This window comes from Copadichromis virginalis, linkage group LG10 (assembly GCF_057382275.1).
Source record: "Copadichromis virginalis isolate Kocher_CV1m ecotype Utaka linkage group LG10, C_Virginalis_male_GT1.1, whole genome shotgun sequence".
Classification (NCBI taxonomy): Eukaryota; Metazoa; Chordata; class Actinopteri; order Cichliformes; family Cichlidae; genus Copadichromis; species Copadichromis virginalis.
Genome location: NC_140627.1, coordinates 24,164,590 through 24,191,216, shown reverse-complemented (window position 1 = coordinate 24,191,216; position 26,627 = coordinate 24,164,590). Strand labels below are relative to the sequence as shown.

At 43.9% G+C, this 26,627-nt stretch overlaps 1 protein-coding gene and 1 long non-coding RNA gene across 4 annotated transcripts in view; one reads left to right on the top strand and one right to left on the bottom strand.

Moving 5' to 3' along the window:
- Positions 1 to 3,491: 3,491 nt before the first annotated feature.
- LOC146700525 (uncharacterized) lies at positions 3,492 to 26,138 on the top strand. The gene is made up of 2 exons (XR_014922586.1): positions 3,492 to 4,332; positions 24,803 to 26,138. It is a non-coding gene; the product is annotated as an uncharacterized LOC146700525 (long non-coding RNA).
- Positions 7,020 to 26,627, bottom strand: part of fnip1 (folliculin interacting protein 1) — a 42,559-nt gene continuing 22,951 nt past the window's right edge. For all 3 annotated transcript variants that reach the window (XM_085470771.1, XM_085470773.1, XM_085470772.1), the window contains 11 exons: positions 26,064 to 26,135; positions 24,826 to 24,961; positions 23,317 to 23,518; positions 22,858 to 22,943; positions 18,155 to 18,301; positions 13,053 to 13,222; positions 10,524 to 12,231; positions 10,224 to 10,389; positions 9,668 to 9,868; positions 9,418 to 9,533; positions 7,020 to 9,174 (listed from right to left, as the gene is read on the bottom strand). In XM_085470771.1, the coding sequence (XP_085326897.1) occupies positions 9,096 to 9,174; positions 9,418 to 9,533; positions 9,668 to 9,868; positions 10,224 to 10,389; positions 10,524 to 12,231; positions 13,053 to 13,222; positions 18,155 to 18,301; positions 22,858 to 22,943; positions 23,317 to 23,518; positions 24,826 to 24,961; positions 26,064 to 26,135 (3,083 nt within the window). In that variant the 3' untranslated portion in view covers positions 7,020 to 9,095. The remainder of the gene's footprint in view (positions 9,175 to 9,417; positions 9,534 to 9,667; positions 9,869 to 10,223; positions 10,390 to 10,523; positions 12,232 to 13,052; positions 13,223 to 18,154; positions 18,302 to 22,857; positions 22,944 to 23,316; positions 23,519 to 24,825; positions 24,962 to 26,063; positions 26,136 to 26,627) is intronic.

The following is a 26,627-nucleotide window of genomic DNA, read 5'->3' as shown; positions in this document are numbered from 1 at the left end:
GAGCTCGCCACATTGGTGTCAGAAGTGGGATGATGGTGGCACCCCATGTTCTGACCCGAGTGACTTTTCCCCCGCCTGTCGTGACCGGCGGTGCGCCAAAAGAAGGCACCTGGATATTTGCAAAGTGAAAGCAAAAAACAAGCGCAAATTCAAACGCGATTTCAATATGTCACATATTGACAGTGGCTCACCGATGCCAATGACATAATTACCCAGCTACATTTCCGAAAGAATGCAAAAGCATTGACATATATTTTTCCTTCCTACAATAGCCCGACGGGCAGGGCAGAGATAGATTTTGGTAGCCCGACTGGAAAAATCGCTAGCCCGATTTTGCAAGCTCTGTGTTACAGGCATGGCCCTTTAAGGATGAAGCCTGATGGGAAATGTATTCGGGATGTGTGTAGCGGGACTGCCTAGTGTGTGTGTGTGTGTGTGAAGAGAGAGAGCGGAGAAGGGGAAAAAGTAACGGTTAGCTACAGAAGAGACGGAAAGAAAATAAATAAAAGGAATATAATAACTCCCTCGACAGCCAGAGTTGTGTCGGCGATGCTCGCTGTGAGTAAACTGTTTCAGCCCACTGTACGCTGTGTTCGTGCCTTAGAGAAGAAATAAAGTTCAGTGAAGCAGTTTCCTACGCCTCCTTCGATCTTTTTGCTAGCGGAGTTGACTTGTATAGTAAGCTGTTGCCGGCTACGAGTCAGTTACGGAACCTTCAAGTAACTGCCAGAGGTTTCCTTACTACGGTTCGGGGCCGCGGATCTGGCGCGGTAACACCTGTATCTGATTGAGGAGTCACTCATCTTTGGAAAAGAGAGTTTATTACAGAGAAATGGCTCTTTCCAAAATAAAAGCTATACTATACGCTTCTTCTGGGCTATATTCTCAGCAGCATATTGTAGCGGGTCAGGGCTGTTCGGGGTTCTGTTTGTACAGTTATGTTTTGTTTATGTTGCCATAGTGACGGGTGACGCCCTCTTGCTGCGACGGTGTGTCCTTCCGGGGTCAGAGGGCGCCCTGTGTGTTGTTGTTGTTGTTGCTGTGCGGTTGCCGCGCTGAGCAGTTAGCTAGCGGCAGTGTTCTTCTGCAGATGTCAATAAACGGCTGTGCTCCCTGGCTAGCTCACGGGAAGCAAGACCAAACAACACCTCCGTCTCCTCGTTGTCTGAGCTCGCCACATTGGTGTCAGAAGTGGGATGATGGTGGCACCCCATGTTCTGACCCGAGTGACTTTTCCCCCGCCTGTCGTGACCGGCGGTGCGCCAAAAGAAGGCACCTGGATATTTGCAAAGTGAAAGCAAAAAACAAGCGCAAATTCAAACGCGATTTCAATATGTCACATATTGACAGTGGCTCACCGATGCCAATGACATAATTACCCAGCTACATTTCCGAAAGAATGCAAAAGCATTGACATGTATTTTTCCTTCCTACAATAGCCCGACGGGCAGGGCAGAGATAGATTTTGGTAGCCCGACTGGAAAAATCGCTAGCCCGATTTTGCAAGCCCTGTGTTACAGGCATGGCCCTTTAAGGATGAAGCCTGATGGGAAATGTATTCGGGATGTGTGTAGCGGGACTGCCTGGTGTGTGTGTGTGTGAAGAGAGAGAGCGGAGAAGGGGAAAAAGTAACGGTTAGCTACAGAAGAGACGGAAAGAAAATAAATAAAAGGAATATAATAACTCCCTCGACAGCCAGAGTTGTGTCGGCGATGCTCGCTGTGAGTAAACTGTTTCAGCCCACTGTACGCTGTGTTCGTGCCTTAGAGAAGAAATAAAGTTCGGTGAAGCAGTTTCCTACGCCTCCTTCGATCTTTTTGCTAGCGGAGTTGACTTGTATAGTAAGCTGTTGCCGGCTACGAGTCAGTTACGGAACCTTCAAGTAACTGCCAGAGGTTTCCTTACTACGGTTCGGGGCCGCGGATCTGGCGCGGTAACACCTGTATCTGATTGAGGAGTCACTCATCTTTGGAAAAGAGAGTTTATTACAGAGAAATGGCTCTTTCCAAAATAAAAGCTATACTATACGCTTCTTCTGGGCTATATTCTCAGCAGCATATTGTAGCGGGTCAGGGCTGTTCGGGGTTCTGTTTGTACAGTTATGTTTTGTTTATGTTGCCATAGTGACGGGTGACGCCCTCTCGCTGCGACGGTGTGTCCTTCCGGGGTCAGAGGGCGCCCTGTGTGTTGTTGTTGTTGTTGCTGTGCGGTTGCCGCGCTGAGCAGTTAGCTAGCGGCAGTGTTCTTCTGCAGATGTCAATAAACGGCTGTGCTCCCTGGCTAGCTCACGGGAAGCAAGACCAAACGACACATCCGTCTCCTCGTTGTCTGAGCTCGCCACATTAGTGTCAGAAGTGGGATGATGGTGGCACCCCATGTTCTGACCCGAGTGACTTTTCCCCCGCCGGTCGTGACCGGCCGGTGCGCCAAAAGAAGGCACCTGGACATTTGCAGGACTTTGTGTGGGGCAATGGGGTCGTCGGGGACGACTGACCCCTTAGGCGGGGGCTATGTAGCGGGTCAGGGCTGTTCAGGGTTCTGTTTGTACAGTTATGTTTTGTTTATGTTGCCATAGTGACGGGTGACGCCTTCTCGCTGCGACGGTGTGTCCTTCCGGGGTCAGAGGGCGCCCTGTGTGTTGTTGTTGTTGTTGCTGTGCGGTTGCCGCGCTGAGCAGTTAGCTAGCGGCAGTGTTCTTCTGCAGATGTCAATAAACGGCTGTGCTCCCTGGCTAGCTCACGGGAAGCAAGACCAAACAACACCTCCGTCTCCTCGTTGTCTGAGCTCGCCACATTGGTGTCAGAAGTGGGATGATGGTGGCACCCCATGTTCTGACCCGAGTGACTTTTCCCCCGCCTGTCGTGACCGGCGGTGCGCCAAAAGAAGGCACCTGGATATTTGCAAAGTGAAAGCAAAAAACAAGCGCAAATTCAAACGCGATTTCAATATGTCACATATTGACAGTGGCTCACCGATGCCAATGACATAATTACCCAGCTACATTTCCGAAAGAATGCAAAAGCATTGACATATATTTTTCCTTCCTACAATAGCCCGACGGGCAGGGCAGAGATAGATTTTGGTAGCCTGACTGGAAAAATCGCTAGCCCGATTTTGCAAGCCCTGTGTTACAGGCATGGCCCTTTAAGGATGAAGCCTGATGGGAAATGTATTCGGGATGTGTGTAGCGGGACTGCCTGGTGTGTGTGTGTGTGTGTGAAGAGAGAGAGCGGAGAAGGGGGAAAAAGTAACGGTTAGCTACAGAAGAGACGGAAAGAAAATAAATAAAAGGAATATAATAACTCCCTCGACAGCCAGAGTTGTGTCGGCGATGCTCGCTGTGAGTAAACTGTTTCAGCCCACTGTACGCTGTGTTCGTGCCTTAGAGAAGAAATAAAGTTCAGTGAAGCAGTTTCCTATGCCTCCTTCGATCTTTTTGCTAGCGGAGTTGACTTGTATAGTAAGCTGTTGCCGGCTACGAGTCAGTTACGGAACCTTCAAGTAACTGCCAGAGGTTTCCTTACTATGGTTCGGGGCCGCGGATCTGGCGCGGTAACACCTGTATCTGATTGAGGAGTCACTCATCTTTGGAAAAGAGAGTTTATTACAGAGAAATGGCTCTTTCCAAAATAAAAGCTATACTATACGCTTCTTCTGGGCTATATTCTCAGCAGCATATTGTAGCGGGTCAGGGCTGTTCGGGGTTCTGTTTGTACAGTTATGTTTTGTTTATGTTGCCATAGTGACGGGTGACGCCCTCTCGCTGCGACGGTGTGTCCTTCCGGGGTCAGAGGGCGCCCTGTGTGTTGTTGTTGTTGCTGTGCGGTTGCCGCGCTGAGCAGTTAGCAGTGTTCTTCTGCAGATGTCAATAAACGGCTGTGCTCCCTGGCTAGCTCACGGGAAGCAAGACCAAACGACACCTCCGTCTCCTCGTTGTCTGAGCTCGCCACATTAGTGTCAGAAGTGGGATGATGGTGGCACCCCATGTTCTGACCCGAGTGACTTTTCCCCCGCCGGTCGTGACTGGCCGGTGCGCCAAAAGAAGGCACCTGGACATTTGCAGGACTTTGTGTGGGGCAATGGGGTCGTCGGGGACGACTGACCCCTTAGGCGGGGGCTATGTAGCGGGTCAGGGCTGTTCAGGGTTCTGTTTGTACAGTTATGTTTTGTTTATGTTGCCATAGGGACGGGTGACGCCTTCTCGCTGCGACGGTGTGTCCTTCCGGGGTCAGAGGGCGCTCTGTGTGTTGTTGTTGCTGTGCGGTTGCCGCGCTGAGGAGTTAGCTAGCAGCAGTGTTCTTCTGCAGATGTCAATAAACGGCTGTGCTCACGGTAAGCAAGACCAAACGACACCTCCCTCTCCTCCTTGTCTGAGCTCGCCACAATATTAAACATATCAGGTCCCCATAAGGAGAATCATGTGCTAACGGCTGTCTAAATGACTCGGGTAAAGTTTGTAACATGCATGCTTGTTGTTTTTGTCTGCTTCCACTTGTCTTTGCACTAGGATGATGTCGGCGTAAATGTGCAGTCATATTCGTTGTGTTCCCACTAGTGCTCCGTTATCGAGCTACCCCTGCGTGGGGCTAGACGGCTAACACGTTAACGAGCTAACTGCTCGCTAACACACTAGTTCCCACCCATGTAATTGAGCATTGCGTGGCACATCCAACATACTGTTTTACTTTAGTCCATGACACGCTTACCTTCAGGGTCATACGTCACATGAAAACCAAAATAATTCCAAACGCCAGATCTGAATGAGGGTGGGGAAGGTTCAATTTGCCATGTTGCAAGGAGAGCTTAACTTCTGTCTCGCTAGCTTGCCCTGCGCTCTTCCTTCTGATGATGCTGTCTGTGTTGAGCGCTCAGTGGATCTGCGCTCGACAGTGCAGCCTAGGCTGAGTAGTCGAACGCAGATTTACTGAGCGCTCAACACAGACAGCATCGTCAGAAGGAAAGTTGATAAAATAAATTACAAATTTTGTATTGTTCGATATATATGCGTACCGAACCGAAAGCACTGTATCGAACGGTTCAATATCGATACGAGTATCGTTGCACCCCTAGCTGCTGCCCACGTTGACAAGCCAAATGTCTTCTGGAGAAGGGTTTTATAATCGGACAAGCAAAAATTGAGCTCTCTGACCACAGCGACAAGAGGCATGTTTGGAGACTTTCCAGCCTAAGCACACTACCAGCTATCAAGCGTGGTGGTGGTAGCATCATGATTTGCGGTTGATTTGCTGCTAGTCCTACTGGTCCTACATTGCACAAAGCTTGTGGAATAATGGAGGAGGTCAATCTCCAAATTCTTTATCTTCACCTCAAATCAGCAGTTACCTGAAACATGGAAAAAACTGACCCGAATGGCCTCCCCAAAGTCACAACCTCAACCCTATTAAAAATACAAGGCAACCACCCAATTTAAATTACCTCTTCCAGTTATCCTAAGAGCTATAACCAGACGTTTGCTGTAAGCTACTAAACATGTCTGATCAAGGTGCAAATTGCTAAGGGGTATTTAACCAAATATTAGCTGGGGTGTATGTGTACTTTAACCATGTGTGGATTTGAAAAAACCCTAAAATGTTTAAAACCTTTTTATTTTAAGTCAGTGTAAAATATTTCTATCATGAGAAAAGAACAGTTCAAAGAAATAATTAAAAAACCCAAAATATGGCATTTAGGCCCGTGAGTGTATGGAAACTTCGAATAACATCATCTATCCACTATCCATACATACCTGTATTGTCTGTCAATACATTACCATACGCTATTTACAAGAAAGACATGCAAATTGTTATACCACAGGGACTTTTCCAAACAACCACAGTCATAAATGAAAATGCAGATAAAAGCTGAAAGCAGTGCAGCAGAAGGGAAGGGTCAGGCTGTGTTTCAGTGTAGGAATTATGAAAGCAGTACTTAAACGCAGCATAGATCCTCCCTCTGCCTTTGGACACATGTGAAGGCAAAGTGCAACCAGAGTTTTGCTCTGCTTGCGGAATATTGAGATTACCCTAACGCGTGTGAACGCAACACCTGACTCCAGGGATTATATTGAAGTCGATTTTTGCCACCTGAAGAATACAAATGGCATTGCAAAGTATATTATAGTTAGATGATGTTTCTCAGAATTTGGAGTTGGTGTGTTATAATTATGGATTCCTACCTCACAATTATGACTTATTGACTTTTCCAGGTGGCAAAAATCAGTTTTCTTCAGCTCCTTTTGTCCTTAGATTTCATAATTAAACCCGTGCCCTTAGAGAATGAGCTGCAGAGCCGAGTTAGATCCAATAAACCACTCCTTTAATGTGCACATGCCTCGACTTCTACTGATTCTTGTTACCCTGTGTTAATAAATTACCATTCACATAAGGCAGCAGTGTTGCTACTGTGGGGAAACATAGCTTCCACCAGTGTATTTGCTTTGAGTCAGGACACTCCTTCATTTATTGCATAACTGCAGTGTGTGCGTACGTGCTCTGTTCATTTAACCTCGTGCACTGAGAGGGCTGGGTGGAGTGGCAGACAGCTTCAGGGTGGGAAATTCAAAGGTGGGTACAACGTGTAAGCCAGATGGTGACTGCTGACAGCCAAACTTAACAAAAGTGCTGTTGTTGTAGAGTCTGCCCTGATTTAGATCCACTGTCTGTGTAAGACAAACAGACCCAAAAAAACCAACCCCCAAAAAAATGACGCATAATTTGTATTGCTCATATGATAAGAAAGAGAAAATGAAAGACGGCTTTCCTTAAAAGCTAAAACCAGTTTACACATAATTATGCAGTCATGGAATAGTTTATTATGTAGTGTTTGTGGGGAATGAGAGAAGAAACCACAATATAAGGATGTGATGAAACGTAAAGCTGGAGCTGCGCCAGTGACTCAAAGGCTTGTGGTTTGACAGAAAGCCACTTTGTAATGTCTTGTAAACCAACCAAAAACACGGGGTCATGTCAACTAACTGTCCGTTAAATTCGGAGACAGAAAAACTTTCCCAGAGAGGCACGGAAATTTTCATCATCAGCATCTTTATTGCACAACGTTCCCATAAAATTGGGAAAAGAATAAATTCGAGGAGACAATTTTTTAAAAGACATTCTGTACAAATACATGGAAATAAACTTGAATATGTACAGTTTACACAAACCGTTACACTTAAACACAGGCAACTAAATAATTTATCCATATACAAAGAGGGAAAAGGAGATATAAATCCATACCCTTTAAACATAATGGCTGGTTTGTACAAAAAAAAAAAAAAAAAAAAGTAGGCTGATATAGCGGAGTATCTTCAAATACAGTAACAAGCATATTTGTATATATCAATTATAACAGCAAAAACGAGCTCTCCAGAAGCCTGCGATACATTTATGCCACTTTTCCGTTAAGACTTGGGTTATACCCAGGGTGCGATTTGGGCTGAACAAACACACACACACAAACACTGTGGAATTCCCAGGGTTAGAGTGCTGCTTTCAGAGAATGCAGTTAGACTGCGCTTCCATTAACAAGCTCAAACAATATTTTCATCTTAGAGATTTGCAGAAGTTCAAAAATTGTCCCACTGCCTCCAAGGTGCTGGATAAAAAGTACGCTATAGTTAGAAAATATGTGAAGCTCTCTCTGATTCGGGCAGTTTGTGAACATGTTAACATTTTCCCATCAATTCAAGATTTATTTATTTTATAAAAAAAAAAAAAAGGAAGAAAGAGTGTCCCAGATTCCACAAAATCTAAGCCTGCATTTTTACTCTCAACAAATCGCACCCTGCTTGTACTGCATAACAACCAAAATCTGTCAATGCCAAGAAAACAAAAGGAAAACGTGTCCTACTATAGTTTTGTATTTTGTGAGTCTAACTGTAATAGAAACAAGCTTGAGAATAGTGTCAGCTGACATATACATATCCACTATAAGGCCTACTGTGTTCCTCTATTCCTCTCATTGCAGCAAACATCAACGCCGTAAACATCGTATAAAGGTCGCAAAGCTATAAAAGTGTGAAAATATTTCAGCATTTTTTCTTTTTTGGTTGTAAAATAGATGTAGATAATGCATGGTTTAGCTTTTCCACAGTATAAAGGGACCCCATTTAATCACATTCTGACGCAAAAATAAGTTTCTTCCTTTTTTGTGTGAATCAATCATCTTAAGGAATTACACAGCCTTTCCCTTTTTTTAAAAATTTTATGAGAACACAGCATAGAGTCTGCACAGTTGACATTCCTATGATTAAAATAGCTTAGAAAGTACCTCAGGGTTTTCTATGGGGCGGCTGTACATGGTTAGCCACATGCCCATATGAAGATCTGAGGTAGTGCTGTACCTGTGATAAGAATGTCATAGCCACTTAATTCGCCATTTCAAAACAAGTTTGCAAAAACAAAACAAAAAGTCAGGTGGGCACTGCAGTTTGACAAAAAGCAAAATCTTTTGATCTAACTCAGGGAAATTTGGCCTGTAAACAAAGTCCTGACGATAAACAAAAAGACTTAATTGGCATGAGATTGATAAAGTTCTCTTCCAAGTGATATTTACCTCAAAGGAAAGTTTAAAATCATCCGCCTGCTTCATTTAAACATGTTATTCATCACTTCGTATGACCAGGTTTAAGATTGTACAGGGGGGGAGAAAGCAGATGAAGAAACAAATCCATTGTTATTACACTATAGACACCCTTAGATTTTCATTTTCAGCTGAAAAATAAAATTAAAGTCTTTGGCTTTTGTGTCCTAAAATGAAAGAGTCCTATTTAAAAACATTCAAACAACGACAGGAGAAGGTCATCTCAGGGATGTTTCCATTCATCCGCAGTGCCTCGCTCCATCTCTGGGTCTGTGGTCTCCAACTCCACCCTGTGGTTCAACGTCATCATTGCTCTGAAATAGCAGCAATGAGTTTAAGCGTCAGCTCTGGCTGTGGTCCATAAAGACCTGTGCCACACAGACACGCGGGTCAGGAAACCATGTAGAGAGTCAGCAGCAGAGCGTGGACGGCCCGTTTCTGGGGCCGGGTGGCACCGCACAGCTCTGACCGACCTCCCCAGGAAGCGAACTGTTGGAGACCTCAGTGCCAGTACTGTTTCATAGTAAGATCTGGGCAACATAGGGGGAGTGAGTGCTGGCCACGGCAGCTAGCAAGGGGAGGTCGCTGGACTCGATTCTGCAAAGATACCAAATAAAATAATAAATAAAAGTTAGATTAAAGGTTTACACTGTTGTTCACCTGGGAAATTTATTCAAGACCTGTATTTTTTTTTTTTTTTTTTTTTTTTTAAAGATTGGAGTATCCAAGTCACTAGCTGTAATGATGAAAACAACTGGCTGAAATGGGTGCAGATGAACCTTTACACAGACAAACTTTAACATTTCAAAGTCGGAATAAGAAAAAAGGTAAAGGGCTTACCCTAAAACCATGCCCAGTTCTTTCACGTGGACTCTGGTCTGGCCCTTCAAATACTCAGCAAGCATCTTGCTCTTAAAGTAGATCTCCTGCAGACGGTCCTCAAGGTGCATTATACACTGAAGAGGAGAGGAACAACACATGGAGCATGACTTATAAGCAATAATATAAGTGCTATTTACTGTATACACACAAATTATTAGGGGTCAACATGATCTTGACTCTAAAGCAGAAAGATGAAGACTTAGCGTACAAAGTTGGGGGACACGTTGAGTTTGTAAAGCTGGTTAGTAGACTGCAATAAGCTGGACACCAGGTTGGACACCAGGACCTCCTTCCCCAGCTTGTTGACATCGGTGGCTCGTCTCTGACTGCTCGCCACCTGCACTGTCCACTTGTCTGTGTCTGCTATAATGCAGACGGCCTCGGCTATGGGCTCATCCAATACTGGATGCTACAGGAGGATAAGGATGGCCATTTAAACCAATGAAATACACATAGAAAGCACAAAAAGCACGAATATCCATAACGTGACCCAGTCTTCTATTTTATTACTTCTCAAACATGCATAAGTCAACTCCATTTTTTTCTTAATTTCTTAGTGACTTCCTGCTGGATGTGTGCTTGTGTGCTTAGAATCATTTTCCAGCTGAAAAGTAGAGTTCAAGTTTAACTACTGGCATGATCTCAGGCTGCCCACTCCCTGATGCTGCAAAGCCTCCTTTTTGGGTATGACACCACCATTGAGCTTTTTGTTTATGCAGGGAAAACGTGTGGCTCCTTAAAGAGTAAGTCCTTCCAGTCTTTACCTGAACTGCATGGGTTAATTCAGTCATGAGGTTCTGCCGTAGCTTCTCGTCACTGGGCATCCCATGCAGTACAAAGTCTGGCACATAGGTGGGGCAGTAGCCTCCAAAGAGAGACCGGCCAAAATTAGCAATGCTTGGCTTAGAGTAGTTCTCCACCAGCTTTGACCTGTCGATGAAACATGACATGAGAAATTTGTTTATTTTATCTCACATTTTGTGGATAGTTTTAGTTTTTATTCCTCAACAACTAATCAGCTATTGCTGAAAACAAAAACACGTTTTTGAGCAAGTTCTACTCACCCGGGAAAAGGCACCAGAACTTCCTCCTGCCAGTCCTCAGTCTCTTCACTCTCACTGTCTCCCAGCGCACTGTCTGAGCTCTCATTGCGTGGTATTTCCCAGTCGTTGATGGGCGCTGATTTGTGCTTTTGGTCCTCTTTGCTGTTACTCCTTGCATCCTGGGGAACGGGGACTGATAACACAAGATCTTTGTCCTGCTCAGCAGGACAGCCCCTGCAGACGCAGATGTCAGAAGAGTCTGTAGATTCACACCTGCACCTCCTCTCCATATCCAACAACCTCTCTCCCTTCCTGCATGACTGCATCTCTCCACTACCTGGACCTAAACAAAGGCCCAAACCCTGCACCCTGGCCTTGCTGTGAAAGCCAAGATCCCCTAGTTCATGATACCGAGAAGCCGCTGAAAAGTCCACCGAGTCCTTGTTCCTACTGGCTTCATGTTGTTTGGCAACATTATCTATAGTCCTAGTTTCCCCAGGGTTGAAATAATCATCAAAATCATCCCTACAGTTCAGGTCCCACTGGGAGATCTTGCTCGGTACCCGCTGCAGGGTGGAAACTGCCTTGGTCTGTTTGGTTTGGTCCTCTGACATTCTGGTGCAGCTGGTCTTTAGCTCGGCTCCCATCTGCAGCTGCTGCGGTTGCTGCTGATAATGCTGTCCTCGTTGATGCTGTGATGGCTGCTGCAGCTGCAGCATGTGTTTCTTGTAGTCCTCCTCCACCTTCCTTCCGCGGCTCTCTGTGTCTGATTCAGGAGACAAGGAGTCTCCAATGAGAAAAGTCACTTTTGTTGTTGGCTCTTCGTCTTCTGGCAGAGTCAAAGCCATGGGCCCTATCACAGAGTTTCCCGGTATCACCGATACTCCAGCAATCAGGTTCTTATCTGGAGGCTTCTTCTCCAAATGCATCCCCAACGGCCGAGCAGGGAGCACTTTAGTGGTCTGGTTTCCAGATGCTGCATTAATTAAAGCATCTAACCCACAGTTTTTTACTTCTGTGGGAACAGGTAAGGATGGATCTGATCCAAGGGTTGTGGGGATGGATGGATCAATAGGTTTCAGGTCACCCTTGGTCTCTGTATCCAGCACACAGACCTGCTCCCTGGTGGAAGCCAAGCCGACGTGCAGCACAGTCTCCACTCGAGCCTCTGTGAACAGTCGGCTGCTAGACTCCTTGCACACATCCTTAGCTTCTGCCACCTCTGCAATCCTGTTAATGGGAATTGTGCCCTGGCCGTGTCCTGCCTGAAGCACACTGCTCCTCGATCCCTGGCTCTCGCTGCTGTCTTCCTCATCCTCATCCTCCTCCTCTTCCTCGTTGGGTGGCTCTCCAGCACTGTGCTCCACTTCATTGTCTGTGAATGTGCTGCTCTGCAGGCTGTTGTCTGAAGGGTAGATGCTGTCTTCTGTCTCAGTCTGCTGACTGTGGGCCCCTTGGGATAGGTAGTCTCCGCTGGGTTTGTGGACGGTAACCAAGACATAATCAGACTCCTCCACCTCGCCCTTTCTAAGGGAGGTAGTTATAAGGGAGCCGGGCATGACAATGGCCTCGTCCTCAGCACTGTCCAGCATGTGCGTCTCCAGCAGCTCAGAACAGCGAATGAAGTAGGTAAGGACATAAAGGAGTCTCTGGACAAGCTCCTGTCTGCGGCCAACTACTACAGTCTTTGACAGCCGAACTGGGGAGCCAATAGCCCCATACAGGTCCCCTACAAAAAGATAAAAGAACAGTCATTTTTACAAATATGTTAATTAATTCCATATTTTCTTGGCTTTATAATTTTACGTTGTTTCCCTAATCTCAGACAGGAAATGTATATTTTGAATACAAGTTTTATTGGAGAGTAAAAAATATCATATTTTCTTCTTTATTGTTTACTTAAACACCCATACACACCAACAATACTGTACTTGGTTATCTCTTTCACGCTTCTCTTTACATATGACTGTTTGCAGCTCTCAGCTGTTAACACTAGGTGTCAGTGTTAACTCACTTTCTAATTACATTCCATGTCACATGAGTAAAAATGAGGACTCATTAAGACTTCCCTTTAAAATTTATTATAGGATTTTACATAATAGCCAACTACTAATAAATCTCAGTACTTCAATTAGTTCAACTTCTGTAAAACAACGCAGTGCTTTTCACATGAATCAGGGAGAGTTTAACAGTATACCCAGTTTTCACTTCAAGTTATTACAATTTTAAACAGTATTTATATTACACATGCAATGTGGACTGGAATGACTGCTGCTTCTGAGATGACTTAAAAGACAATGTCTGCATTACACCTCTTAGGATGATGCACAGACATCTAGCTTACTCAGATTTAAAGCTGCAGGTAGCGAACATAGTCTAGTCATAACTTGTCTTCAAGTTGTAATGATTAACAATGGCAACAATGTTCCAGTGAAAATAAAGAGCAAACACAGGTGTTACGTTTTACTTTCACTCCACCCAGGTGCTTTAACAACAAGCAAAGGCACATCTCGGTCTCTCTGCCTGTGTGTTTGTCTTTGACCGTCTCACCTAGCTGTGCCCAGAGAGGATTGTAGGGATGCGTCTTTGCCAGCATGTCGACGCTCTGGGAGGAGTGCTTTTCAAGGAAGATCTTGATTGGAGGCTGCCCATTTGGCATGACGGTGGGCACCCAAGCCAGATGATTGGTCAGAATCGCTGTCAATAATGCAGGAAGGAATCTAAGGGGGGGGGGGAATAAATCAAGAGGGAATCAGTGCATGATCACGATCCATCCATTTTCTTCCACTTATCCAATTCAGGGTTGTGGGGGCAGTTTCCATAGGGCGGGAGGCAGGGTAACACAAAGAGACAAAATCATTCACACTCAAATGCACATCTACGGGCAATTTAGATGTCCTACTTAACCTAATCCTACTGCGTGTTTTTGGACTGTGGGAAGAAGCCAGACTACCCAGAGAGAACCCACGCAGACACTAGGAGAACATTTAAACTGTTGGTCTTCCATGGTCTCTTGTGTTCTGGGGGCCTCTGGATGTCTGGAGTTTTGATCTCCTCCATACCCGCTTCACACCCTGGAGGACGGGGCTGTGGCCCCCCCACACTCCCTAGCAGATCATTACATGGAGAAACCTTTGGAATGCAAGCATGCTGATCCACACAGGTATGCACACATGGGTATTCACAGACGCGGACTAAAGCTTTCTTGGCTGCTGCCTCAAAGCACACTGTGCGCTGTCTATCTTGCGTGCTGCACAATATCGTTTATTACTTAGTAAATACTGATATCTATGACTAGTTAGTTTATTGTGATGGTGCTTTGTTTTCTCTATTATTATGTTGCTCTTTGTTGTTTGCTGTCTCCTCTGTTTGTTTTTGTTTGTTTGTTTTTTTCTCCATACAGGTGACCCAGGAGTTTTTTTTTGTTTTGTTTTTTTGTCTCTCTTCCCCCCCCTTCTCACCGTCTCTTCTCCCCTTTGGTTTTCTTTCTTTCTCTCCCCCTCTCTCTCTCATTCATTCCCCCTGTCCTATTTATTAAAAAAAAAAAAAAAAAAAAAAATATGACAAAGGATGAACTGAAGCTCTGCCATCACGTAATGTCGCATACTGCTGTTTCTGATGTCATTTAGGAAAAAAAAAAAAAAAAAAAAAAAAAAAAAAAGGAGAACATTTAAACTCAACACATTTAACCTTCTTGTTGTGAGGCAATAGCGCTAACCACCATGCTGCCATGCTATGGGCACAGCTTACGACCATATCGCCCTGATCACCCTCGATGATTATCATCTGTCCAGAAATTGCCTTTCTCTCTCTCTCTCTCTCAGTCTCTCTCCTGACCTACTTCAGTAAGGTCAAATGTGCTGTCATTACTTGTAAAACCTTGGTCATTTCTTTCTTGTTGAACTGGACACCACAAACACAAATCCTTAGTTTGAAACATACGCAGCTGTACACATTAAGCGAAACACCCATACACACACACACACTCCATGAGCATGATTCACTTCTCAGTTCTGACCACAAGTGTCTACTTCCCTTCCTGTCTCATGACTCAACTCTGTCATGTTAGCAGAGTTCAATCGCGTGCCGGGACTGCTGGAATTATCAGAACCATCAGTCATGGGAGCACTGATGAGATGGCCTCATAAAAGATGTGATGTGATACAGTAAAAGCACTGGTTCCCAGGGAAACATGACGCTTCACTCAAGAGTCAACAGCACTTAGAGGTAGTTGCAGTAGTGGTGGAAACACTGACTTCAGCTAAGTGGTGATGCTGATACAGAAACTGGTTACTTAGGGGGAAAAAAAACTGTCTATTTAAGTTCAGTGAGCATGCTGGAAATTAGAGAACACGAGAAAAGTCCCAAATGTCTTAAAATCCATGGCTCATGTAGTACAGTAATGATAATCTGCCTTTATCTATGTTCTCTCATTGGTCTAATTTGTATAAATGACTGAATGTAAAAAATATACAAAAAAGTAAAATATAGTTTGGTTTTCAACAAAATCAGTGAAGTTGTAGATTTTGATATGGAGCTTATAGAAGATAAAATACAATACACACCCCTCGTCCAAAGGCAGCCTGTCACAACGCGCTCCATCCGGAGATGGACCCCAGAAAAGGAGGATGCTCTGAGAGACTGCTATGACACCACAGACTGGGATGTGCTCCTGAGCCCACATGGTGAGGACATAGAGGGGGCGACACACTGTCTTACAGACTACCTCAACTTTTGTGTGGACACAGTCGCCCCTGCTAAGACGGTACGGTGTTATCCTAATAACAAACCGTGGGTAACACAGGAAGTCAAAGCTGTCCTCAACATGAAGAAGAAGGCTTTCAGGAGCAAAGTGAAGGAGGAGATGAAAGCAGCACAGCGGGAGGTGAAACGCTGCCTGAGGGAAGCAAAGGACACCTACAGGAGGAAGGTGGAACAGAAGTTGGAGAGGAACAATATGAGGGAGGTCTGGAATGGTGTGAAAACCATCACAGGCCACAACACCAAGAAAAGCACAGTGGGGGGGACTGTGGAGAAGGCAAACGAACTCAACAACTTCTTCAACAGGTTTGACCAGCCCACAACCCCCCCACCCTCACCCTCACTACAGAGTCCTCCCCCCACTCTCCTGCCTCCCTCGCTTCCCCCCCTTCCTGACACCATGACACCCCCCTCCTCCAATCCCTCTCTCAGCAGCAAGACATCTCCCCCCCTCCCCTCCTCCCAAACATCTCCCAGTGTCACAGTGGATCAGGTCAGGAGGCAACTGAGGAAGCTTCGCCCCAGAAAGGCAGCAGGCCCAGACAAGGTGTGTCCTAGGATGCTAAAGGTGTGTGCTGCTGAACTTGGGGAGCCGCTACAACGAGTCTTCAACCTCAGTCTGCGACTGGGGAGAGTGCCCGCCCTATGGAAGACATCCTGCATCGTCCCGGTCCCCAAAAAGAACCGGCCCAATGAGCTGAATGACTTCCGACCGGTGGCACTGACGTCACATCTTATGAAGACTCTAGAGCGGCTCTTCCTCAACTTCCTCCGACCACAGGTACAACATGCCCAGGACCCACTACAGTTTGCATACAAGGCGGGTGTCGGAGTGGAGGATGCCATCCTGTACCTCCTACACAGAGCCCACTCACACCTGGATGGGGGAAAAGGCACGGTCAGGATACTGTTTCTTGACTTTTCCAGTGCCTTTAATACCATCCGGCCCTGTATGCTTCAGGAAAAACTGAACAGGATGGAGGTGGACCCCTGCCTGGTGGCTTGGATCTCCGACTACCTCACCGACAGACCACAGTACGTCAGGCTGAAGGACATCACGTCTGACACTGTGGTCAGCAGCACAGGAGCACCACAGGGAACTGTGCTGTCCCCTCTTCTCTTCACCCTGTACACCTCTGACTTCTGCTACAACTCTGAATTATGCCATATTCAGAAGTTTGCAGATGACACGGCCATCATGGGGTGTATCTGGGATGATCAGGAAGAGGAGTACAGAAGTCTGGTGAGGAACTTTGTCGCATGGAGTCACACAAACCACCTGCAACTCAACACCTCAAAGACTAAGGAACTGGTTGTGGACTTCGGGAGGTCCAGAGAAGGTCCACTGCCGGTTCAGATAGAGGGGGAGGAGGTGGAGGTGGTCAACAAGTACAAGTACCTCGGGCTGTGGGTGGACAATAAACTGGACTGGTCATGCAACACAGAGCACCTGTATAAAAAAGCCCAAAGCCGACTGTACTTCCTCAGGAGGCTGAGGTCTTTTAACATCTGCAGGAAGCTCCTGAGGATGTTTTACCAGTCGGTGGTTGCTGGAGTACTTTTCTATGCTGTGGTGTGCTGGGGGAGCAGCACAGCAAAGAAGGACTCATCCAGGCTGGAGAAACTGATCAGGAGGGCTAGCTCTGTGGTCGGCATGAAGCTGGACACTCTGGTGACAGTGGCAGAGAAAAGGACATTAAAGAAACTGATGGACATTATGAACAATGCTGGGCATCCTCTGCACACGGCCATTAACAACCAGAAGAGTCTGTTCAGTGACAGGTTGCTTCTCCCCAAGACAAGAACTAACAGACTTAAAAACTCCTTTGTCCCACACGCCATCAAACTGTTTAACTCCTCTCTGGAGGGGAGAGGGAGGGGAAACAGGAGGACAAAGGAGGGGGGAACAACTAAGCTGTAGTGCCTCTTCACCTCACTGTACAATACCTTGTGCAATACTTTTTGTAAATAGTCAACAGTGCAATAGACTCAATACTTGAAATGTGCAATTCACTTGTATTTTTATTTTTTATTCCTATTTATTCTATTTATCCCCTTTGTATATTTTATTTATATTTGTCTCTGTGTGTGTGTGTGTGTGTGTGTGTGTGTGTGTATATATATATATAACAATTCTGTAACTGTAACTTCGGTCGTTGCTGTGCTTTTTGGAAGTCGAATTTCCCAGAGGAACCCACCCGAGGGATTAATAAAGTTCTATCTTATCTTATCTTATCTTATCTTAAAATGACAAATTAATTTAAAAAAATACAGAAAAAGTTACAATTAAAAAAACAAAAACTCTCAAGCACAGTTTTAATATTTTCAACTGTGTGAACACTTCCACTGTGGTGTTACTCTAATTAAGATCTGATAAAACATTTTAAGGCATTTTTACCACCTTACTAAACATTATGCAACACCTCAGTTCAGTGCAGTGAATGATGCTTTAATTAACTCTGCTGAATATGGGTGCTATGTTCAATAAAAGCGCTGCAACCAATTCATACGTGCACAATTAGCAGTGGTTTGACATGGCTTTGTAATAGCAACAATAAGCAATTAGAGACTGGCAGGGATCTTCTCATTCACAGCACTTTTTAAAACGGACAAATAGATGCAAAGAGGGTGTCAGTGTCTGTGTGTGCAATTAAACATAACAAAGGAGTATGAGGGAGAGAGAATGAATAGTTAAGTGTGTGTGGAAATCTGCATGTTCCCCATTTCTGTTGCTAAGAAAAGAAAGATGCGACATGTATATATATTTTGTGCACCTCGCATCTTTGTCTTAGTCTAGGACACAACATCATGGACTCACTAAATCTGTGTGCCATCTATAGAAATTCCTTGACTAATAGTGAAGTAGGTGGAAGAATAGGGAGACACTCAACTGGTTCTTGGAGGCCTGCTCCATCAGCAGAGAAAGCTCCCTCATGAATTGACCGCAGAGCTGGTTCTTCTCTGATGCTCCAGACATCATAGTCAACCAGACGGGTTCGGCCACTCGGGGCATGGTGTAGAGGTCACAGATGGTCATCCTGGAGATGAGGTACAGCGAGGGAGGGAGCGATGAAAGAGGGGGAGGCCATGGACAGTCCAAATGAAAGGGAACAAGGAGAAAGAGAGAAAACAGACAGAGAGAAAACAGGGACGTTATTGTCTCTTGGGGTAAACAAAAGAGATCTCAGTTCACAGAGCTTCGCTGTCTACACTGAGGCCATAGGAGACCCTTGCTGTATCTGTGTTTGTAACAGTCTGACGACCTTGCGTGCACCCTCTCTCTCCTCCTCACACACACCCAACTTTGTCTCTTGGTCTGTACAGTGTGTGGGTGTATATGCATCTGTATGTGGCTCGGCTGGGGCATTTGTCCATTGAGAAGGACAGGAGTTTCCATGGAGCGTGGGGTGAATTGGTGAGCATGTCTCGGCCAGAGGCCAAGCTTTGACACAGAGGCAGAAGGGAATCTCTGCAGACGTAGGAATGTGGAAAATCAGGAATTTTTAGTCATGGTTAAAATATGGACTGCAGATCATTGCTTTAGGGTTTGAAATAGCAAATCCATTTCCCCCCATATTAAAAGAGCAGTTTTCAGTAGATAAGAAAACAAAAAGTGCTGTCAGTTTCTATCAGGTGATGAGGTGCTCTGTAGAAAGTTTTCTGCTTACTTTAGTTCTGCTGCAAACAAATTACCTGAATCTATAATACAATTGCAATCTTCAGCTAAAACAGCAGCATAGTCAAGGAAACTGAAATGGATTTAACCATCTGCCATCAGCTCGGCTGATCTGTCACAAGGGTTGTAGGTTCTACTGATAAGCAATAAAACCCCGCCCTGATTTCTTGATTTAGTCTTACTGGAAGCTTCGGGACAGCTGTAAACACGGTTAATTCTGCAGTAAACTCACAACCTCTCTGACCTATCATGAACCCGGTGACAGGAGTGACGCAGGCTGTGAGAAAACACAGGTGTCACACAGTGGAAGTGACATTCACTTCAGGTCAAGTATTCTGGTGATCAAGCTATTTTAGGATTGCGTAATTTTCCAAAGAAAACAACTTAGCGCCTCACTGTTTCTAGGTGAATTTAACAGCACTGCCACGCAGATCTATTTTTAAGTAAGATTTTTAATAAATCCATCCCTAAACCCAAGCTCAGAGTGACAAACAGCCACTTTCCTACATGTGGATTTTGACTAATCCTCAACTAAAAGAAAAACTCAGTGAAGACCTCCCAGCTTAATCCATGTCTACAAAACTAAGTTTCAAGAGTTCCTAATGTTAAAATAGAAAGATGCCAAATATTTAGTTGTTATAAACAAAACAAAAAGAGCTAAGTGTTGCTTTAGATGACCCTTTAGTGTTATAGATTTCATTTTAACTGCTGGCAGTCTTGTTTTGTCACTAACTGAACCAACATAACGAGTCTTTATCAGTGTACTAGCGCAGAAACAAATCGTGCTAAACTAGAACATCACAGCATTAGGTAACAGTCTGACAGATAAAATGTGTGATAATAGCAAGAAGATCAACGATCAATCGGTGAAGCAGAATGAACTTGGAATAAATCAGACACACATCTCCAGATCTCATTATGTCTTCTTGTTTGCAGGGCAGCAAAGATCATCCATCATTTGACTGTGGCATCAAATGAACTAATAATACTTTATTCACTCCTGTATTATAAACGGGTTGACTTTTTCCTGCGGCCTCTCCTAAGCCCCACTTGTTCCCGGTGTCTGGTGTACATTACTGAAAGCCTGCCACTGGAAAGAGGTCTGAGGTCAAGCCGGCACTAGATGAGTGGGGAAATCTAGCTTCAGCCTCCACGCATCAGCTGTTTAGGTGAACATTAAAAGTGCACGGCTGTGATGTGGAATTAAACTGTTGTGTCGGGCTGAGGACCCAGATATAAATTACCTCACTATGGTGAGTGACAGTCCAAGCATTTGCCCTCATTAAGTTGGTTTCATAAGTTGACTTTAAGAGGCATCATAAATACTGTTAGTTAAGCTGTTTATAGAGACTAACATGTTATAAATCCAATAATAAGATTTTTGGTTGTGGGAGTAACCTTTATACAAACAGGGAAAACTCTTTGCCACCATTATTCAGATGCTTAAGGCTAAACTAGAATGGAGGCAGGGTAACTTTAAGAGCACTGATTGCCCTTTTACTGTCATGTCAGCTCACTTTGTCAATATCATCTATGGAACCAACCTACAGACTTTAAATTTCAGTTTCTGGGGGAGTTTTACCCAAGTGCTTCAAGGGACTTCTTACTTATTTATATATTTTTTGTTTAGAAAGTTTCAGGGACATACGGCTTTATGTTTGACACTCAATTTCAGTGTCTAAAAAAAAACCTTCCCAACTTCACTGTATGTGTGCCCGAATGAGAATTAAGACTCCGGTGTGTTAGGTGTTTTGCTTTGCACAGAAATCCTGTTCGAACTTAACCCGCAAATTCTGGCATAACCCCAATATAGTCTGCTGTGACATTTATGTCCAGATGCTTCTACTAACCTTATCTTTGCCAACATGCAGGGTGTGTGCGCGTGCCCACCCTCCAGCTATGCTGAAGCCACGTCAGCGTCACAGAAAGGCATTTCGTCCAGTTACGTCTTGCAATGTTCCATTAAGTCAAAACCACTTAATGGCAAAAGTGACTACTGTTATATTTAGTCTATATCTGAAGGTGGTTTTGCAGCTATTTAGTGAGTCCAGGGGATCAGCATTCCTCCTCCTGGCACTTGCATATTATTTACTATTCTGGTGCTCATGACCAGTTGTCTGAGATAGATAGGGCTGACACTCAGGAGACTTGGGTTGCTGAGGCCGGCTGTCAGCAGGCGTGTGACTGCAGCAATGAGTGGGACGTCAAACAGGGAACTGCGTGCCAGTGTGTATGTGGAGAGTGAAAGTGGTGGCAGAGACAAGCAGGTGGGCACACGCACGCACATTATATACGGTAAGTCGAACATTTTACGAGTCACACAATAATGGCAAGCATGTCTCACCCACACACAGACAGACATACCGAACAATCCTACAGGCCAATCATCACAAATTTATGATTTCATAACTCATGTCATCACAAATAAAGACAGAATCCTTCTTGGAACCGATGTTTCTAAAAGGTCTAAAGAAATAATTCTCAACAAAGTATGCAGTGATGCATAATTTGAGATGTAGCTTCTAAAACCGTGATCAAATAAGCCTGCCTAAAATTAGTCAAAGCACCAAAGCAAAGGCCTCCTGTGTGCGCTGCAGTAACAAAGTAACAACTTTGATTTGGTCAAGGCCAAAACAGCAAATGTGCATTTATATGCAAATAAATGCAGATTTCAGTTTACAAATGACCTTTAACCCATTTCCCGCTACATTTGTTGCTCCCAGAACTTTTTTTTTTTCCAAGGAGATTGCATAAACAAAGACTCACAAGGTAAAACTATGACACTCGCTGTTGCAGCCAGTAAATATTAAATGTCACATGTATTTTCAATGCAAGCCACCCTAGCTGGTAAACCCCAGGTCTCACACTCACATTCTCTGCCTGCTTGATGTTGAAAGAGGACCCTAGTAACCCACTAGCTTAACAAACCAAGCTTGGAATGAAAGACGCATATAAAATACTTCTCAGGTAATTAAAGCTGACCAAATGTCGGCACCAGCATAAAAATGGATACCAGTACTTGGTGACCCACTTTGCAAAAGCATCGTGACTTTGCCAACAGCAGCTTTGGATAAAAAAAAAAAAAAAAAGTCTGATAAACTATTTTGATATAAATCTGTGTCATCTGATTCCTTGTAAATGTTGAGTCTCTGCAGAATATATAACAATGACTGCCTCTTTTATAGAGTACCTTCCTTCATCAACGCAGCAGTTCCTTGTCTCCTAAACAGAGGAATATATTACCCCTCTTTTTCCATTCCTTCACAGCTACTTTCCTGCAGCCTATCATGCCTACATGGCCTCAATAACAGAAAACAAAATAAGTGGTGCTCAATGCCAGTAAGTTTGACCAAGTCCAGATCTCCTCTGTCAGTATTCATGTAGGGCTGAACCTCGAAGTGGAGCTGGGTCAGTGGCTCTGCAGTTTGCAGCCTCCAAAATAAAATGATTTAAATATGTTTAAATAAGATGGGCCAAGTCCCATGATGTGTAGATGGATGCAAGATTCAGAGCATCCTTTTGCATCCAGTTTTATTTTGTAGAAGAAGTTGAAAAAAAATCATCAGTTTCCCAAATACATTGTATATTAATGTATATTAAATGACTGAAACTGATTAAACAGCTGACTTTGGTTAACAGAAAGAGCCTACAGTGTCAATGCAACCATTTTGTTTTAAGAAAGCTATGAGCACTTGTATACATTGTTTTTGTCACTCAAAGTTATTACTAGGGTTTATGCTTAAGTTCTGCCCTGTTATGTAACATCCCTTATTGCATGGATAAACACTTCCTAAAAAAAACCCAGCTTTGTTTTAAGAAGTGTTCAAAACAAAAGCTTGTAATTAAAAAAGTGAGAGAAACTACACTCTGTAAGATCACTTATATATTTAAGTGAGTAAATAGAATATGTTGTCCAACCTGAATTCGTTGAGTCCCTCCACCATTCGGCTGTAAGCCAGAGCCCTCTGGCTGGCATCAGCTGACCGCCGACTCATCTTCATGGCCTTGAGAGCGACACAACACGCATGCACTTTTAGATATTTGGCAACAAAGCTGTCAAACTAAAGAACTTGTAAAGGAGAAGACTGGCTAACACTGGAAATCTACCAGAGCTCTTACAGTGCCAACAACAGACACCAGTAAACAGAACCGCAGATATAAAAAGGCATGACTATTGACCGGTCAATCTGACAGCAGCTCTGCTCATTACAGCAGCAAACAGTGCTGGTTTGTATGTTTTGTTCCATTCATGTCATTGTTAATGCATTAGATTTTGCAGGAAAACTTATCTCTACATCATCATTCAGGGAGGTGGATAGGAACTTAAAACTGCAATAAAAAGTTGGCCTCAAATGAAATTCCATCCCTTTAACTTACCTGCTCAATTGCACTCTTTAGTTTGTTCATGTGGCTTTCAAAGAGTGGAAAGTGAGAGAAGAAGAAATCTTGGAAGCGGCTGTTTTCCTCAGCATTGGGGGACAGCGTGAAGATGACACCTATGGCTATCTTCTTCTTCCGAATCACACCCAGACTTGGACCGCCGCTTTCATCCGACATGTTGAAGCTCTCCTCCACCGACCTAAGGAGGATAGGATTTGCATGGAGTCAACTTTACAGCAAGGCTAGAGGAGGAAATGTGTATATAACACTTCGCCTTGTGAATCCAAATCCAGCTAAATTTGTTACATCTCACCTTGCATAAAACATTCATTCATTACTGGCAAACCCCCCCCAAAAAAACACAAAAACAAACCCCAACCCATCAACATTTCTTTATATTTACTTATATTTTGTAATATTTAATGACTTCAGAGTGAGTAAATTATCTGCAGCAACTAAAATCAGAGTGTTTAGGAGGTTAGAGATTATTCAGTTCAGATTAACTGAAAAGTTAATGTTAACAATCCCTACAGGTGCCCCAAGTTTTACTGATTATTTACAACCCTGTGTCTGTACAAAGGTAGTGCTGGAGCAAAGTGTTTTAACTATATACTCTTATGCATCATTAGTACAGTATAGGTAATTCTATATACTGCCACCAAAAAGGAGGAAAAAAACTTGGAAAACACAAAGAGACTTGGTGGTCCGGGTGAACCAGAGCACAACCAGAGGCTGACAGCTACTTTGATTGCAGCAGACCAATACTGCATCCCGTCTAGTCACAGTGTTGTTACTAACAGCAGCAGTGTGTGCGCGTTTTTCCCAGCTGCCTGCTGGATTCGGAGGAAGTCCTAGTAGGATAAACTTTACAAAAGCCAGACAGGGGCCCTGAATAGGGGTGAAAGACCACTGGGCGCTTGTGATTGGGAGGAGAGACTCTGAGTGTGACTTCTGGGAAAGCTGACTTGTGTATCTGGATTAGAGTGAAACCATATCAATCAGCTGGCAAATCAACAAAACAAATAATTTACTAGTAAATAATTAATTCAGAAACCATTTCTGATCATCTTTTTTTCCTTCTAGCTTTTAAGTTTGTTTCTTTTGTTTGTATGTTTTTATAATCGCTAGAATTTTCTGTGGTAATGAATGTAATTATATCCAAGTTGGTCAGAAACATAATTTTGAGCCTTAAACTCTGTGATGGACATTTTCATTTCCTTTAAGTGTTTTATAACTTTACAAATGTTGAAGTGAAATCAAATGAAGTCTCAATTTTTTAAATATGGAGAAGTCATCAGCTGATACCCTAATGTTTTTGTGTACTTGCTTGCATGTCTGGCAAATGGTTTATGTTTGTTTTTCTACTGCAAAACTGCCCTGCTTTATTTTCTGTTGTGTCTTTCCTCATTTACACAGTTTTTATTGACTGGAATATTTATTTTAATTAATATTTGTTTTGTTTTTGTTTTGTTTTTTTAAACAGATGTATGTCTGCATGCATCTCACCATCGGGGGAAGACGCCGTTTTCTAGGCTGGTTGTTTGACTGCGGAGCCATCGGCGCTGGTAACTGGACGCACAGCTGCTGGTCAAGGACGAGCTCGGGGATGGGAAGGGAGTGATCAACAGGCTGCTCAAGGAAGCTAAAATGAAAGATAAGGAAAGGAGTAGGGAACAGACAGAGGGAATGGTTGAGACAGAAGAGTAAAAAAGGCACAAATTAGTCAGACAACAAGTGTGTAGAGTACTCAGTTTCAATGAGACATCATACACAAAAACACAGCCAGACAGACTTGAAAACAGTGCTCTCAATCTAAGAGAGAAGGAGAGAAAAAAAAAAGAAAAGAAAACTGGTACACCGAAAACAAACAAATGAATCCTCAAACATTCAATCTTTTTTCTTGGTTTCCACAAACGCAGACTGTAATTACTGAATACCTTTGATATGAGCGCTAATGTCAGCAAGCTTGCTCATAGTCACATGCTGCAGTTGTTTGACAAACTGGCTTTACACCAAGCTTGGCATGATAATGACACTGACACACACACACACACACACACACACACTCTCTCTCTACAGGCCTTGATCACAGGGTTATTTACAGCCCTGACAGGACGCACTGATCACTGGTCACATGAACCATTTAGTTGGTGTGTGATATTGTGTGTTTGTTTTAAGAGATAAAGAGAGATAACTGAATGAATGTGTACATCTTGTAAGGAGAAAACTGATAAGAGTGTTGCAGCAGCAAAAAACCCTCTCCAGCCTAACCACAGTACAGAGGTGGAGAAAGTCAAAAAAAGACGCAGAGTTCTTAAATTAGAAAAGCTAGTATCGAGCGACGATATATTTAACTCTCTGCTTAAACATGGGTCTCGTGCTGAATGTACAATTCTCCTCGTACCAGTCATTCCAATAGGACGTGGTGATGTTTGAAGGGGTGGGGCTAAAGGAGAGCCTGGGAGACAGGGGTCAGTTTCCACAGGACAAACTTTTCCAGACTTCAGAAGCTATGTATTCACCTCAACACCATCTTCCACCATGCTTTTATTTCTTTCTGTGTGGTTTTATGTAGAGTGTAATGACCCAGTATCTTCCTGACATACTCTCAATGTTCTCTGTTCCTTGACCTCTTTAGTCTTGATCAGATTAAATGTAGGCGTAATTCAAAACTCAGCTGTGGGACTGAAAGTGGTGTGAGTGTAGGTCAATCCAGGCTTTGGTGCCTAGTCTCATTAACGTACCAGACCTGGCGATGCCACTGTCCCTCTCGTCGTACAGCCCTCGGCCAGGCATGTCCATAGGGTGACTGTGGCCTGGAGGAAAAACAGGAAAGAGAGAGAAAGGGAAAAGTTAAGGGTGAGAGTGGGTGAAGAGAAAGTAGGGCAGAAAATGGAAATAAGGGAGGATAATAAACAAAAAAATAAAAAATAAAATAATGACCTGTGTGAACAAGAAAAATGTTATTAACGAACTGGAGCACCAAACATGTTGAAGATGCTGTTATCGCCACTATGTTAGAGATTTACAATGTTGCATTATAATACACAAGATGCTAATGCTTTTAGATGTGTAACATTAACTCTTGGACTAGCAACCACAAAGCAGAAGAGTTGTTTTTCTTGATTAGAATCAAAATAATGAGTGCAATGAGCCAATACAGCAGAGATGGGGTTGAAATATCTTAAAATAGCCAACGGAGCAGTACTCAGAACTCCATAAAAAAGGCTTTAACCTCCAGCAGGTGCTGAACTACTCTCTGCTGGGGAGTGGGCGCTCCCGATTGATTCTCATGTCATTAGTTAGCA